Source organism: Lissotriton helveticus, chromosome 5_1 (genome assembly GCF_964261635.1).
Source record: "Lissotriton helveticus chromosome 5_1, aLisHel1.1, whole genome shotgun sequence".
NCBI lineage: Eukaryota > Metazoa > Chordata > Amphibia > Caudata > Salamandridae > Lissotriton > Lissotriton helveticus.
The window spans coordinates 1,299,655,510-1,299,672,223 of record NC_136065.1 but is presented as its reverse complement, the minus strand read 5'-3'; the positions used below and the strand labels follow the sequence as shown (position 1 = coordinate 1,299,672,223).

The 16,714-nt window shown below is 42.4% G+C and overlaps 1 protein-coding gene across 1 annotated transcript in view; it reads right to left on the bottom strand.

Annotated features, from left to right (window-relative positions):
• The window catches only part of STK38 (serine/threonine kinase 38), a 365,648-nt gene extending 350,474 nt beyond the window's left edge, over positions 1 to 15,174 (bottom strand). Inside the window, exon 1 of the mRNA XM_078644141.1 lies at positions 14,876 to 15,174. Within this exon, the coding sequence (XP_078500267.1) occupies positions 14,876 to 15,006 (131 nt within the window). The 5' untranslated portion in view covers positions 15,007 to 15,174. The remainder of the gene's footprint in view (positions 1 to 14,875) is intronic.
• Positions 15,175 to 16,714: the final 1,540 nt, after the last annotated feature.

The following is a 16,714-nucleotide window of genomic DNA, read 5'->3' as shown; positions in this document are numbered from 1 at the left end:
TTTTCTAATGGAAATTCTAATTACACATTTGACTACCTGGCAACGGACCCTGGAGGCTTTATCCACTGAAAACATTTTAATGTCCTCCCATGACCATAAAGTTATCATCTTCCACTAAGCTTAACTTATTTACTAATGTGTTTAGTTTCTATACAGAAGATCACTCGAAAAAATTACAAGGTGGATAAGTATTAAGAAAAGATCTAAATATGAGAAGGGGGTACTCAAGAATACAAAGGACACTTATCTAATGCAAACAACTTCCAACAAGCATAATTATCTGATTATTACGTATGAAAACAATAATTGTGCTCAATATAGACAGCAGTAAAAACACCAAGTCAATGAGTCAAAATTAATCTGGTTCGATAGAAAATGACAAGAAGCACACAGCACTATCAAAGTTTGGCTAAATTCTTCACCTTGAGCTGGGAACATATCATAATGAATCAAGAATTATAGGTGCTGAATTAGTAAAATACATGCAGGATTCTATTGAGCCTCGCACTTAATGGGAGAAACTATTCTTTACCTGATATCACAGGTGTTTGCGAAAGACTTGCTCAGTAGGCAAAGTTCTCTTCTTGCATATATTTGAGAAAATGATCCTATTTAAGGAATCTGTATAATGCTGTTCCCCAAGTGCATTTCAAATTGATATGAAATTCAGTTGACAGCCAGAATTTGTCAAACATAAACCAGGTGGTTGAGTCACTAAAGGTAAATGCCATGTCATGCTCTAGGGTCAGGTGGAGTCCAGAGAAAAATGTTAAGGAATATACCCAGTTAACAGGCAACATTTCGCTCTCTTTTTTGTATATAACCTATTGTTAACCATCCCTCTTGCTTAGGTGGAATAATACATCCCATTTAGAATAGGGGCATTAAAGTTCTTGAGCCTCATACAGATTAATGCCCTGATTACTTACCGGTAATCCTTATTACTCTTAGTCCTACTCCTCCTCGACCCAGTCATAACATGCATAACCCTTAGAAAACCCATCCAAAAAGAATTGGAGGATAGAAGAAATAGAACAAGATGTAGGAAAAAGATCATGAAGAGAACACCAAGTGTCAAAAATCAACCAAGAATAAGAAGATAGAGGAGAATTCCTACAAGAAGCATGGACCACCAAAATAATCTGGTCTGGCAAACCTTGCCTCTCAATAGTCCTCTGTTCAATCTCCAAGACGCTACGGTTAGAGGAACCAGTGGTTGCGGACTGAGACACTGCAGAGGAGATGGTATCTGTGGCACGATCCAAAGAGGGATCATGATCAAACTATTCAATAACGGGAACTATGATCTCCGGGGCTAGCAGTGTAATGTGGCCACCACTCGTGCACTCTACCGCTGGACCTTCCGCAAAAAATGAATGAATGAGGGCACAGGCACACAGCAACATCGGGGCCATGGAATAGACCATGCATCCACTCCCCAGGTCCCCACTTCTGGAATCCTGGAGGTTGGTAGGAGTGCATTGGTTCCGGAAGCAAACAAATCCACCTCTGGAGATCTGAACCTCCGGAAGACCAGGTGAAGCACTGTGGTGGATAGACACAGGTCCTGAGAGGATGGAAACTTGCAGCTCAGGTCTTCTGCTACCACATTGTCCGTACCACTGATTTGTTGAGCTGAAATGTATTGGGGATCAAGATCTGCCCAATTCACCACAGCACACGCCAACCGATTGAGTGAATGTCTGTGAGTGCTACCCTAATGGTAGACCTATACCACGGTCACCATATTGTGTGATCGAACCAGTACATTGCAATTGGAACAGTGTGGCTCGAAATACCGGAGGGCCTTCTCCATTGCTGACAGTTCCTTCCAATTGGATGATCATATGGCCCCGATAGGTCTCAACGAGCCTGAACTGACCAATGCCCCATCGTTGCCCCCCAATGCAGGACAAAGGTATCTGTCGTCAGCACCATTAGAAGAGAAGGATGCATCCTCACTCCTTTGGTGAGATTCACCACGTCCAGCCACCACTGTAGGCTGTGAACAATGTCCAAAGCCACCGGAATCTCGATGTTCCTATCCTGAATGGGAATTGTCACAAAATGGTGAAGGTGCCACAGTCCTGGCCATAGGTGTAACTTGGCCCATGGTATTGTGAAGACAGAGGCCAACATGTAATATTGCACCTCCATCCACTAAACCAATGTGGCCATCTGCTGAGCCAACAGAGATGTTAACAGGCATTGCAGACGCTGGATCCTGGACTACAGAAGGAACACTTTGAACAGAACAGAGGTGAATTCTGCCCCTATGAATGTCCTACTTTTTGAGCGCAGGAGATTGCTTTTGGGAACATCCAAGATAAAACCATGGCTCTTTAGTGTAAGTATGGTGAAGTCCAAATGTTGCTGCATCACCTGCACAGATGGTACCTGCATCAGCCAATGGTCTCAGTCAGGAAACACGGAGCTCCCCTGAACATGACGGTGAGCCACCAGAGGTGCTACCACCTTGGTGAAGACCCTGGATGAGGACTTTAGCCCGAACAGTACTACCAATGATGACTCCTCAGAAAGAATTGCAGATACTGCTGGAACCTCGATGCCATGGAACATGGAGCTTGGCCTCCATGATATCCAACGTAGTCATCACAACTTGAATCAAGAGATTGATCCGTTGCAGGGTCTCCATTTTGAATGTTATTTTTCAAACATATTTGTTCTCGATCACAATTCTGATGCCCCTTCTCCTCTCACCCTCTTCCCCCAACCCAGTCACCTTCAGGAACACAATTGAGTAAATGCCTTATCCCCTATCTTCTTTTGGGACTGGAACAATTGCTTTCTTCAGGAGAAGCAAAAATATTCCTTTAATCAAGATGTTCCTTTTGAGTGGATCCCTTGGAAGAGATGTCCGAATCATTCCTGATGATGTGGGAAAGGATACTGGTAACCTCCTTCCAGAATACTCATCACCAACTTGCGCGACCCCAATTCGCCATGAAAAGATTAAGTCTCCCATCAACCTCTGGTATCTTGCCAACAGGAACCACTGTGTCCACACGGTCAGCAGCGCCAATTAGAATTGCCATGGGTCCTGCAGGAGTTTCCTGGGGAACTTGCCTTGGAAACCTTTTCCCTGGAATTTCTGACCTTTCATCTGATTCTTTTGCCTATGGGAAGGTTGATGAAAGGACTTTGTCAAGGAGAAGAATGACTGCAAATTCTGCTGCTGTTTATGAAAGGAAAAGGAATACTTCTGTTCCTTGAACACCTTATGCAGCTTATCCTCCAGGTCCTTACCAAATAGTCTTGGTCCTGTATATGGCAATCTCAAAGCCACAGATCTCTGTGCAGAATCAGTGCTGTACCCTTTCAGAAACAGTTTGCCCCTGGCCGCGATAATGCTCCACAAGACAGTGCAGATGCTCTGACTGAATCAAAAGTAATATCTGAAAGAAATTCAGACTCTCTTTCCATGAATTCCAATAATTCTGGACAATGCCCACCCTCTTGCATAGTGGTGAACACACTTTTTAATATCCGAAAACAATGATGGTGCAACATATGCCACATATATACCAGAACGAATGACTAAATGGGATCCAGCGTAAGCCTTTATAAATGAGTAGTCAATGTTCTTGTCCCACCCCTCTTAAGGACATGGTCTTCCACCGTGGATACTGGCCACAACAGATCCCACATGGACCGTCTCTGGGAGCTTATCCTCCAGGTGTCTCAACTAATAAAGTTTGGACATGAAGAAAGGCATAAGAACAAGTTCTGGATCCTTCCACTCATTTAAAAGAACATCGATCATGAAAGGATGAATGGGCAGGGTCTTAGACGACTACTTTCTAAATTGTGGTAATACAATGTCTTTAGAAGTGTTGGCTTCTTCTTCATCTGGAATTTCTCATGTTTCCACTAACATGGGCCAGAATGTCCAATAATATGCATTTAGAAGAAAAAAAATCCCTTATGCTCCATTGAGCCCATAGACAACTCATTCAATGAATCAGAACTGGAAATATCTGAATATAGTTCTTGCACACCTCTAGACTTTGATCATGCTTTCTTTTTCTTTAACACCTTCGCTGCGGCGGCTATTCCGCCGCAGCGCTAAGGGGGTGGGGGGCGCGCCCATGCTGGTGACGGAACCGCTCCGTCACCAGCCGCGGTTGAGCTGTGCTCATGACGGAGCGGTTCCGTCATGGCCCCGCCCGCTTAATAGAACGCGCCGCACAGGCGCGAAATCAGAACCGCTCGGTCATCAGCACAGCGCCACCGCGGCTGATGACGGAGCGGTTCCGTCATCAGCACGGAAAGGGTTAAAGTAGATTAAGTGTCCAAAATCAGGCTCTTAGGCCGCTCCTCCTCACCCACCTTCTTCTTAGGGGGAGGCATTGGCACAGGACTCTCAATTGAGGACAATGATGATGATGTTGGGGAATAATGCCTTCTCTTCCAAGCATGTCTTTCCTTATTGAAGAAAACAGATCCACACACCACTGTAACTAACTGAATGCCAATCATAAAAAAAAAAAACTAAATATATATATATTTTTTTTTTTGGTATTTCTTCTCTCCTGATCAGATATGCCTGTCCCGCTACCCTGGATATTTATATTTACAACTTGAAAGTGTTATTTGCTACATGGCAAACTAAGTTGACATACGAAAAATATGACACTTGAAAGTAATGATGTATATCGTTATGCCCATTCAGGGCTTGATTGTACATGATCTCCATATTCATTATTGTCATTCAATGTGCCATGTAAATGTGAACTATCCGTGATGATCACTTAGAATGTATAAGTGCGCACGATGATCTTGGGGCACGATAACACAGGCGCCATATGAATTATAAAAACAGCGTGGGATGCTGTCATTTGATAAAAAATGTAATCCTAGACATAATTATGTTGTGATTTACACTGAATTATTATTTGGATATACTTTAAAGCCTCTAATGCATAGATTGTCATTAGAATGCTAGCCACTACAATATGGCCGCTGCGAAAGTAATGAATGAACTGCTAGATGTGCCCTTTCTTTATGTTTATTTATAATTTTGTTTGGAACACGTGACATATGGGAATCACGATTTCATTTAAATATTGGTGTAAAGTAACGCCAGTTTACACTGACGAAGGCGGTCACGCCGAAACGCGTTTGTAAACTGAGTTTGCGGAGGTTCTGAAAATAAACTCTGGTGAACCTACGCCATACTGGCTTTGAGTGCTCTCATCTTTGAAATCCCGAGGACTGGGGGTTTCTCTGCGTTGTGTAAATATATATATATATATATATATATATATATATATATATATATATATATATATTCCATCACCAAAGTTTCACTTGCTTCGAGAACGCCAACACAGTGGAAGCATTTTCAACCTTTATTGCAGGTAAACAGACAGCGCGTTGTTCCCTCAGAGTTCAAAATACGCCAAACATGTTTCGGGCCACTGCCCTTGATCACTGGTCTTTAAATACAGACGCCCACAGCTGCACTTTGCACGTCACTCTCTCCGCCCTTCTAACGACAGTGCATTCTGGGCTACAGAGTTCTTTACCTTAGTGGAATTTTTTTCCAAAGTGATGGCAGCCTGTTCTGTATTTTATTGTTCCTTTCCCCGTAGTGGGCTGAACTGGGGAACACAGCAGCGCTCTGTTAAACTTCCAACTCCACGCACCCTCTCTGACTGGGTCCGCGGCCACCAAGGTAAACGGGGGCGTTCTCGCGACGAGGAGCGCCGCATTTTATAGTCCATCACCAAAGTTTCACTTGCTTCGAGAACGCCAACACAGTGGAAGCATTTTCAACCTTTATTGCAGGTAAACAGACAGCGCGTTGTTCCCTCCGAGTTCAAAATACGCCAAACATGTTTCGGGCCACTGCCCTTGATCACTGGTCTTTAAATACAGACGCCCACAGCTGCACTTTGCACGTCACTCTCTCCGCCCTTCTAACGACAGTGCATTCTGGGCTACAGAGTTCTTTACCTTAGTGGAATTTTTTTCCAAAGTGATGGCAGCCTGTTCTGTATTTTATTGTTCCTTTCCCCGTAGTGGGCTGAACTGGGGAACACAGCAGCGCTCTGTTAAACTTCCAACTCCACGCACCCTCTCTGACTGGGTCCGCGGCCACCAAGGTAAAGGGGGGCGTTCTCGCGACGAGGAGCGCCGCATTTTATAGTCCATCACCAAAGTTTCACTTGCTTCGAGAACGCCAACACAGTGGAAGCATTTTCAACCTTTATTGCAGGTAAACAGACAGCGCGTTGTTCCCTCCGAGTTCAAAATACGCCAAACATGTTTCGGGCCACTGCCCTTGATCACTGGTCTTTAAATACAGACGCCCACAGCTGCACTTTGCACGTCACTCTCTCCGCCCTTCTAACGACAGTGCATTCTGGGCTACAGAGTTCTTTACCTTAGTGGAATTTTTTTCCAAAGTGATGGCAGCCTGCTGTGTTCCCCAGTTCAGCCCACTACGGGGAAAGGAACAATAAAATACAGAACAGGCTGCCATCACTTTGGAAAAAAATTCCACTAAGGTAAAGAACTCTGTAGCCCAGAATGCACTGTCGTTAGAAGGGCGGAGAGAGTGACGTGCAAAGTGCAGCTGTGGGCGTCTGTATTTAAAGACCAGTGATCAAGGGCAGTGGCCCGAAACATGTTTGGCGTATTTTTAACTCGGAGGGAACAACGCGCTGTCTGTTTACCTGCAATAAAGGTTGAAAATGCTTCCACTGTGTTGGCGTTCTCGAAGCAAGTGAAACTTTGGTGATGGACTATAAAATGCGGCGCTCCTCGTCGCGAGAACGCCCCCCTTTACCTTGGTGGCCGCGGACCCAGTCAGAGAGGGTGCGTGGAGTTGGAAGTTTAACAGAGCGCTGCTGTGTTCCCCAGTTCAGCCCACTACGGGGAAAGGAACAATAAAATACAGAACAGGCTGCCATCACTTTGGAAAAAAATTCCACTAAGGTAAAGAACTCTGTAGCCCAGAATGCACTGTCGTTAGAAGGGCGGAGAGAGTGACGTGCAAAGTGCAGCTGTGGGCGTTTGTATTTAAAGACCAGTGATCAAGGGCAGTGGCCCGAAACATGTTTGGCGTATTTTGAACTCGGAGGGAACAACGCGCTGTCTGTTTACCTGCAATAAAGGTTGAAAATGCTTCCACTGTGTTGGCGTTCTCGAAGCAAGTGAAACGTTGGTGATGGAATATATATATATATATGTATATTCAAGCTCCAAGTTTGTCCAACAAACATAGACGCACCCAAATGGCACCTGCAGACAAAGCTGTATTTATTGAGTACAAGCGAAGACCAGTATGTCGTCCCTTTAGGCAGCTTTCCTGTCGTTCTCGCCTGACGCGTTTCAGAGTGAAAACTCCTTCCTCAGAGGCACCGACAGGTCAGAAAATGCATGGCCTGACACACCCCCTCTTTAGATAGACCATGCCACGCCCTTGGATAGGATGCTTGGCATGCTGGGATTTGTAGTGTCAGGAAACTAAAGTCCTCAGATGGATGCACGGTTAGGACTGCTGGTATATTCAAAGCTCTGGATGAGCCCCGACATCTGTGTTCACTCTTATCCAGGGGGTGTGTCAGGCCATGCATTTTCTGACCTGTCGGTGCCTCTGAGGAAGGAGTTTTCACTCTGAAACGCGTCAGGCGAGAACGACAGGAAAGCTGCCTAAAGGGACGACATACTGGTCTTCGCTTGTACTCAATAAATACAGCTTTGTCTGCAGGTGCCATTTGGGTGCGTCTATGTTTGTTGGACAAACTTGGAGCTTGAATATTACGCGGTCGTCCTGCTGCGATAGATGCACCACCTTGGTAAAGTGGGGGCCACGAGACTTTGTATACATGGGGTCTCTGTGTGGAACAGCACCTTGGGATAAGAGTGAACACAGATGTCGGGGCTCATCCAGAGCTTTGAATATACCAGCAGTCCTAACCGTGCATCCATCTGAGGACTTTAGTTTCCTGACACTACAAATCCCAGCCTGCCAAGCATCCAATCCAAGGGCGTGGCATGGTCTATCTAAAGAGGGGGTGTGTCAGGCCATGCACTTTCTGACCTGTCGGTGCCTCTGAGGAAGGAGTTTTCACTCTGAAACGCGTCAGGCGAGAACGACAGGAAAGCTGCCTAAAGGGACGACATACTGGTCTTCGCTTGTACTCAATAAATACAGCTTTGTCTGCAGGTGCCATTTGGGTGCGTCTATGTTTGTTGGACAAACTTGGAGCTTGAATATATATATATATATATATATATATATATATATATATATATATAACCTACTGGCGATAGCCAGTAGGTATATATAGTTAGGATTGTTTTCCATAGGGAAATCGCAACATTCAATTGGGAATAACTTTGGCGCCGGTTAAGGAATCTTCCTGAAATTTTCCTTAACTTTGCCTCGCGGCGCTCCGCTCCTTCCCTGAAAGTTTGGGGGGGGATTCGTTAAGCGGGGGCCGAGATAAAAGGGGGGTCCCCAAACGTGTTTTCCCCATGTTAATTTCCATAGGGCGGTTGGACTCACTTTTAGCCCGAACGGCTGAATCTTTTTCCACCAAACTTGGCAAAATTGTAGGGACTGGTAGCCCGATGTGCCTTTGCTATGTCTCAAGATATGTGCTCCAGTGGTTTTTACGAAAATTAACATTGAAAAAATATATATTGGGCTACATTGAGCTATATATATGTTAGAGCCCAAATGTAGCCCAATGTAGCCCAAAGATGACCACCAGAGACAAAAAAAACAAATGTAGCCCAAATATCAGCCAGATGTAGCCCAACTATAGCCCAATGACAGAATTTCCCAGAGTGTTCTAAAGAACAACTAGAACGCTAACAGTCTTACTTATGACAAAAGTATGGCACACCTGAAGTCATCTTGATTGGAATAAAGTGGTAACACTTAATACATTTAATTTGAAAAGGAACAAAATGAGGGGTTTCATTTTGCCATAGAAATTATATATATATATATATATATATATATATATTCACTGGAAAAACCATAGGTTACACACCAGTTATAGTTAGGAATTAGCATTTAAAAAACCTTTGAAATTCACTGAAAAAACCATAGGTTTCACACCAGTTATAGTTAGCTGGAAATTTTACTTGCATAAAACCATTGAAATTCCCACGTTATAGTTAGTTGGACTCACTATAACTTGCACGTCTGCAATGCACTGCTGAGGACGTCACATATTACATCACTCATGCATATATTTAAATATTTAAACATTACTCGCTAATATATATATTCACTAAGATACACTTAATAAGCCAGTTAACCAATCAATTTTTTTTTTAAAACACTGAAAAAACCATAGGTTTCAGGCCTTATATAGTTAGGAATTAGCATTTAAAAAACCTTTGAAATTCACTGAAAAAAACATAGGTTTCAGGCCTTATATAGTTAGGAATCAGCATTTAAAAAACCTTTGAAATTCACTGAAAAAACCATAGGTTTCAGGCCTTATATAGTTAGGAATTCGTTTTTAAAAAACCTTTGAAATTCACAAAAAAAACTATAAGTTTTAGTGGTGTTATAGTTAGCTGGACATTTTACTCATACAAAACCAATGAAATTGCTCCTATATAGTTAGTTGTACTAACTATATTTCGCGCACCCGCAATACACTGCTGATGATGTCACATATTAGATCATTCATGACATGGTCAGTGACATCACTGATGACATCTCAAATGACATCACTGATGACATCACTGATGACATCATCCACGTGACAATCACATACACCTTTTCATACACTATTACAATTTTTCATCACTGTTTGTAAAATACAGTGTATCATATTTAAAACCATTGTCACAGCAATACAAGTATCTAAAAATCCACATAGTGATTCATAGATGTATACACACATCTAATCACTTACCTATGGATTCACTCATACATGCTGTCAATGAACAATAGAACACTATCAGAAATACTTATACATCTATATCGACATTAAACAACAGCACGCATCCTATTCACATATGAAGTCATCCTACTCACTTATGCAAACAATGGATCATACTTACATATTTACTTAGCAAAACACTTATACAAACACCACTTCTTCTATTCATTTAGATAGTAAGTCATACTTAGTGAATTATAAAATCATTATTACAAGTGTACAGTTATCCATACAGTCACTCACACAATCATTGTGTCTTATGTATACGTATTTATATACAACAACTGACACATACACTGCCTTTTATTTTTCTAGTTTGTTGTACCTGTACCTTTGAGAAATATATTTGCTCATCACCACACCCATAAAGAGATTCCCTCACCCAAACTGTTAGAACATGTAGTTTTAACTTCATATATCTACTGAATCAACTATTCACACATCTTTGGACAGTCACACACCCCCCACCGAACCACACACACTTTCACACTCCCATACAAATACTCAGTTAACTAATCAATAACTAATATAGACTTTCACATAGCTAGTAACCAACTGTAGAATCAGTTTACACAACAACTGACAAAGTGATACAGATATTCACAGTTTAGTCACTATCCACTATATTTAGTGAGACATTATAAATTGGTCAAGTAAACAGTCAATTACACTGCTACTAAATCCTCCATCCAAATATTTATTTATATATATCCACTCATTCTTCAATGTAAATTGCTATATATATAATGCATATTTAAATAACGAAGCAAACCACATTCACTGGATGATGTCATCAGTGATGTCATCAGTGATGTCACTGACCATGTCATGAATGATCTAATAGGTAACATCATCAGCAGTGTATTGCGGGTGCGCGAAATATAGTTAGCACAACTAACTATATAGGAGCAATTTCATTGGTTTTGTATGAGTAAAATGTCCAGCTAACTATAACACCACTAAAACTTATAGTTTTTTTTGTGAATTTCAAAGGTTTTTTAAAAACGAATTCCTAACTATATAAGGCCTGAAACCTATGGTTTTTTCAGTGAATTTCAAAGGTTTTTTAAAAACTAATTCCTTACTATATAAGGCCTGAAACCTATGGTTTTTTCAGTGAATATATATATATATATATATATATATATATATATATACACACATATATACGCACACATACATATATATATATACAAATATACATACATATACATACACACACACATAAAAATGCAGTTCAAACTGCATTTTACTTGAACTGGCGCTTGACTGACAGCTCAATAACATAAGAATGCAGTCAATTGCCGCATGGCACATACAGGATGTGGATTTCAAGACCAGCTCTGGAACGAGCCTCCCTGCAATATTCCCTGCCCCCTCCACTACCATTCTTCTCTCAGTGTACATGCTGCTTCTGCAGTCGCATCCTGAACACATGGCTTTCACTGCCGCACTTTCTTCACACACTGCTTCGGCAGCCATATTCCTTTCTGTAGCTTTCACTGCTGTATTCATCAAGACCGCGTGACGAATTACTGCCCTACGGAGATGTTATCTCCTTGCTAGCGGCCATTGAGTACCAGGTGACCGGTAACATAGCCGCCCCCCTCCACACAACTTGTAATGCTCTTGACCCATAAACAGGTCTCAAATTATGTGATCGTGGGCAAATATTTTAATTCATTGAGCTTGAGCTGCCATTTTCTTCATTAACACGTATGAGAGCAGCTTCAAATGTGCGAGTTCATCATGTCTGCTGTACAAAAAACTATTGTGTTTGATCCAATAGACTAAACTTTTTTTCCCATTTAGAATACAAATCTAGCTACAGCATACACATGACCCCCGACTTGCCTCTTAGGTCTTTAACAGCATTGTCATCAGGGAGGAATGTTTCTAAAATCATGTTTAAAAACTATCACTTTTAATAAATACATTATTAAAGCATGAAGTGGTAGCACACTATAATTTGTAATCAGCAGATTTTACTTGAAATAGCCACAAACGTTCCCACTGACCTGCGGTTTTACTGATAAAACTATATAGTGTACGAACAATAATGTTTGGAAATAGAGTTTCTGCAAATATGTGTCATTGGCATATCACCAAGTAAAGTGTTCTTGTTTGTTTTGCTCCTTTTTAACTCTTTGTTTACATCACACTTTTTAATTACAAGAAAACGTGCTTTTGTAATTCCTGATATATTTAAAAAATGTGTAATATTAATTTAACAGGCTACTTCTTTAAATATAATGGGTTAGTGAAAAATAACGGACATCTTCAAACAGCTCACCTGATAAAAACCTCAAACTCTAGTAAGAGAGAGAAAAATAAACTCCATTTTCCAAGCAGCAGTTAGTAAAACGACAAACTGACATTTGACCTCTTTCCTTGAACAGACAGCAAATGTGCCAATATAAAAAAAGATTTAATGGCATCTTTATTGCTCATTCATTTTCTAAATGCACAGGACACCTGTTCCTTTTCAGCCTAAATTCATTCGCCAGATGGCACGAGTAGGTGCTAAAAATGGCTTGACCTGATAAAATTTTACTCGCAATTGCAAGTGGGCGAGTAGATTTTTCGAGTCCTGCACATAGTCTAAGTAGGCCATACAAGCACCCCGACTCCTGCCGCTCCCACGATCACAACTGGCCCCAAAGTCCAGCAGACAGAGAAAGCCTGCAGCAACTTTTTTGAAGGTGAAAGCTGGGTAGTCACTTCTGCGTCCCCCATATCCCATCAGAGACAGTAAACAAAACAGGAAGGGCTACGGTAAGGCTAGGGAGTGGGTGAGGAATTTTTATCTTTAAAGTAACAAGCCATATTTGTCTTCGTAAGAGCTCCCTGGAATATGGTCGGGCCCAGCCTGGATGGCTTTTAGGGGCCATGGTGAACCTAATGATGAAGCATGCCACTACTAGAATGGGGGAGGGTTACATAAAAAAAAGGGGGGGGGTGGGGTTCCCTTCCCCGCTCCTAATAGAGCGGTGCTTAAGTTTGGCACGTGATCCCATTGTTTCCATGTACGTACGATGACACTCGAGAGGGGATACTTTTAGGTTAGAAGTAGATTGTTATAGCATTTAGCAGGATGGTGGATGGGGTTAGCAAGTGTTTCTTGTTTTACTTCCTGTCCGTGAATGGATACATCATGTTGTTATGACAGGGTCAGGGACATAGAGGTAATCACAATCCTGGATAGAGTTTCCAAAATATTTTTGGGCTACTTTCATAAAGACTTTAAGAATGAGTTTTGTCAATAAATCTGTTAACAAGAAGAAAAGGCAGTATTTATATCGTATGAGTTTACTCTTTGGTTCTTAACTCGGAAGTCTATTATGAGCAGATATTTCTAGGCTTGCTTTGTGGACTTTCAAGCAGCATTTGGCATGGTGACTACGCAACCTAGCTACATTTTGAATAACTGCTAAATTACTTTCCTTAGTGAGCATACTCTATTCTTCTAACTCGTCAAAAGTAAAGTGAGTGCCAGGATATAGTCAGGCGACATTCATACAGTGAATGGGCTCAACAGCAGCGTGCTTTGCCATCCACGTTAGTCTCCATTTTGGAGGCCGATCTATCAGAACCCCCAAAAGTCAATCAAGATTACAATAATGCCCTCTTTTAGGTTGACAATTTAGTGATCATAGATCAAACTGCTGTTGGTTTATAAAGGTAGATCATCCGATTGTATGGATATTATGAGTAAAATAAATTAAACTTTAACACCAGTCAAACTAAAGTTATGCCTTCTGTAAATATTCCCTCAAGATTTGTTTGAAAATTAAATGGATCGGCTTTAGAGGTAGTCTCTTGCTACACATCTCTCTGTATATTGTGTTGCAATGTCTTGAAATACATCTGGATTACTCCTACTCAACTTGAGTACTCTGGTAGAGTATGTCTGTCATGGTCTGTTTTTTAGGTGGGTCAACAACAAGTGTAGTCAACTGCCGGCCATTTTTTTCAGTGAACTAAACGATTCTCAGCGGAACAGGAATATTCCAATTACAGACAAATTATACGTCAATTTCATATATACCAAGTTCAGCAGAAGCATACATTTCAGTCTCAATCAGTTAACTCACATTGACGAAAATTAAGGTCTTTGAAAAGGCAAATTCTTCTAGATTCAGGTTTAAAATAGATAAAGGAACATACTTGTTCAACCCTTTAAAATCACACAAGTTGTCTTTTGGAATGCCCAATTATTTGATGTATAGCCCCAATACTTTCCAGAATCTATTTTCTTTAAAAGAGGAAGGTGAGTTTAACTATTAAATAGTAATAGGCCTAGCCTTTGTGACCTATTGGTTCTGTCAATGCTTTTAGCCAAGGTGCACAGCATCAACAATGCTGGGTAGCATGGCTAAAGTTAAAAACAAAAGCTATTGATTTGTCTGCTGGCCGTCCCAGCACTCGCACGCCTACGTAATGGCGTGAGGGCTTGTTATCCTTTCTAGTTACATTGTTATTTTCGCTACAGACTGTTGCAGTGGCTGGGAATTACATGATTGACTTCCAGTACAGCTGAACAGTGAATGCACAATTAACTGTATTTTAAAACATACATCAATACATTGTATTGCACAGTAACCCCAATTGCATTACCTGAGAACCCAATATTTTTTTGGGTGTAGTGGCATACCTGGAGTGCCTACGCATCCTGCTGCAGTTATAATGATAACACTCCCTCATATTATACCGAAAACTATATTCACCCAAGCCTCCACCCTTTGAGCTGTGCGGTCACTAATAGATCAATGTCTTCCCATACTTTGCATTATTACGAGCCCAACTGTCATTTCAAAAGCACCTGCTCTTCACAATGCACTATTACCAAGGTATCAACTCCTAATTTATCCAAATTCCCATTCCAGGTGCTGAATACTATTGCCCAAGTTCCATTGTCTCGCACCGTGCAGTATTACCTGAGTACTCGTTCCTCATGTTGTGCCATCAAACTACTATAGTAGTTCTCCAAAGTCACTTTCGTGATAGTGACCCGTTCCCGAGTGTGACTACTGGGAGAGGTACAAGGCGCCGGACCGGTCATAGCCATAGTGAGCAAATAAAAAAAAGAAAAGCCCGCAGCACTTATCGTTCGCCTTCAATACAGCCACAAACACGGAGGAACAACACAGCACTCGGAACAGAGCACCATGAGTAGTTTCCGGGGCCCTACCAAAGCCATTGGAGGTAGCACATAATGGAAATAAAAGACCAGACTACTTGGCAGCGTACCGAGGGACATGGAAAACAGACTACAGATTGACTGGACAAGGGATTGGAAACAAAGGGCGGACTGTCTTGCATTGAGGAACACAGAAAAGACAGACATCAGTAAGTTTGAGCGCTGACAACCGCCGTACTGAGGGAAGACACCTGTCTAGGGTTTTTCTGAACAGTCCGCTATTTGCGACTTTTAAACCCTCATTACTTCTGGATAGATTTCTGTTTAGCAAGTACAACAGCAGGGCAACCAATCGCGTATGTGGGTGCATGTAGTAGTAGAAGATGAAAGCGTAATGTCCTTCGATTGGTTAGAAAATTTCAGTAGCTCATTGGCCGTTAGGCTTAGAGGCTTAAGAGGTTTGGTATTGGGTAATGCTTAGAATTGCCGCTAATTTTAACTGTATTTTGGTTGCTGTGTGAAATTGGGTAAAGCTCTTTCGTAGAGGACTGCTCTAGGGTCCTCATTACGAGTGGCCCAGCACATTGCGATATGCGTTCGCGAAAAATATTGGCAAGTCAAATCTGTTATATTTATTGTGAGAGAAATACATTATATTTTCCGGAACATGAGGGTTTTAACTCATTAAGCACTAGAATCCGTACTAGTACTTGGGAGCTAGCTATCTAATGAAGAATACTCGTAGGCAAGAGTATATTGTACGAGGTTTATTCTAAGTAGAATACAGCACGCCAGGAGCGGACGGTCAGCTTAGTAAGACACAGCGCGTCAACGCATGAACAGCTTTCTTCAACTGACAGGCTATCAGCTGGTATTCTAGAATGCCAGCTGAGACGTCATAAGACAGGATAGTGTGCGAGGGGGTACGGGTGCCTGGAGGGATGGGAGGAACATTCTAGAAGGGGAGTACATTACAACACATCTTCCTGAGGGGGGTGGGGGGGGGGGGAAGAGAACAAGGAAAATGCACTACAACACTGTGAATAGTGGTAGTAACATTGCATCAATCAATCAAAGACATTTATAGAGCGCACTACTCACCCGGAGGGTCTCAAGGCGCTAGGGGGGGGGGGGGGGGGTGCTGCTACTGCTCGAACAGCCAGGTCTTGAGCTTCTTCCTGAAGGAGAGGTGGTCCTGGGTCAGGCGGAGGTGGGTCGGAAGGGAGTTCCAGGTCTTGGCGGCCAGGTAGGAGAAGGACCTTCCTCCTGTTGTCGCTCTTCGGATGCGGGGGACGGCGGCGAGGGCGTGGTTGGTCGATCGGAGGTGGCGTTTGGGAGCGTAGAAGTTGAGGCGGCTGTTGAGGTATTCTGGGCCTTGGTTGTTTAGGGCTTTGTGTGCGTGGGTGAGGAGCCGGAAGGTGATTCTTTTGTTGATCGGGAGCCAGTGCAGGTCTCTCAGGTGTCTGGAGATGTGGCTTCTTCTGGGGACGTCGAGGATGAGTCTCGCCGAGGCGTTCTGGATACGCTGGAGTCTCTTCTGGAGCTTGGCGGTGGTTCCGGCGTAGAGGGCGTTGCCGTAGTCCAGACGGCTGGTGACGAGGGCCTGGGTGACCGTCTTCCTGGTCTCGGTGGCGAT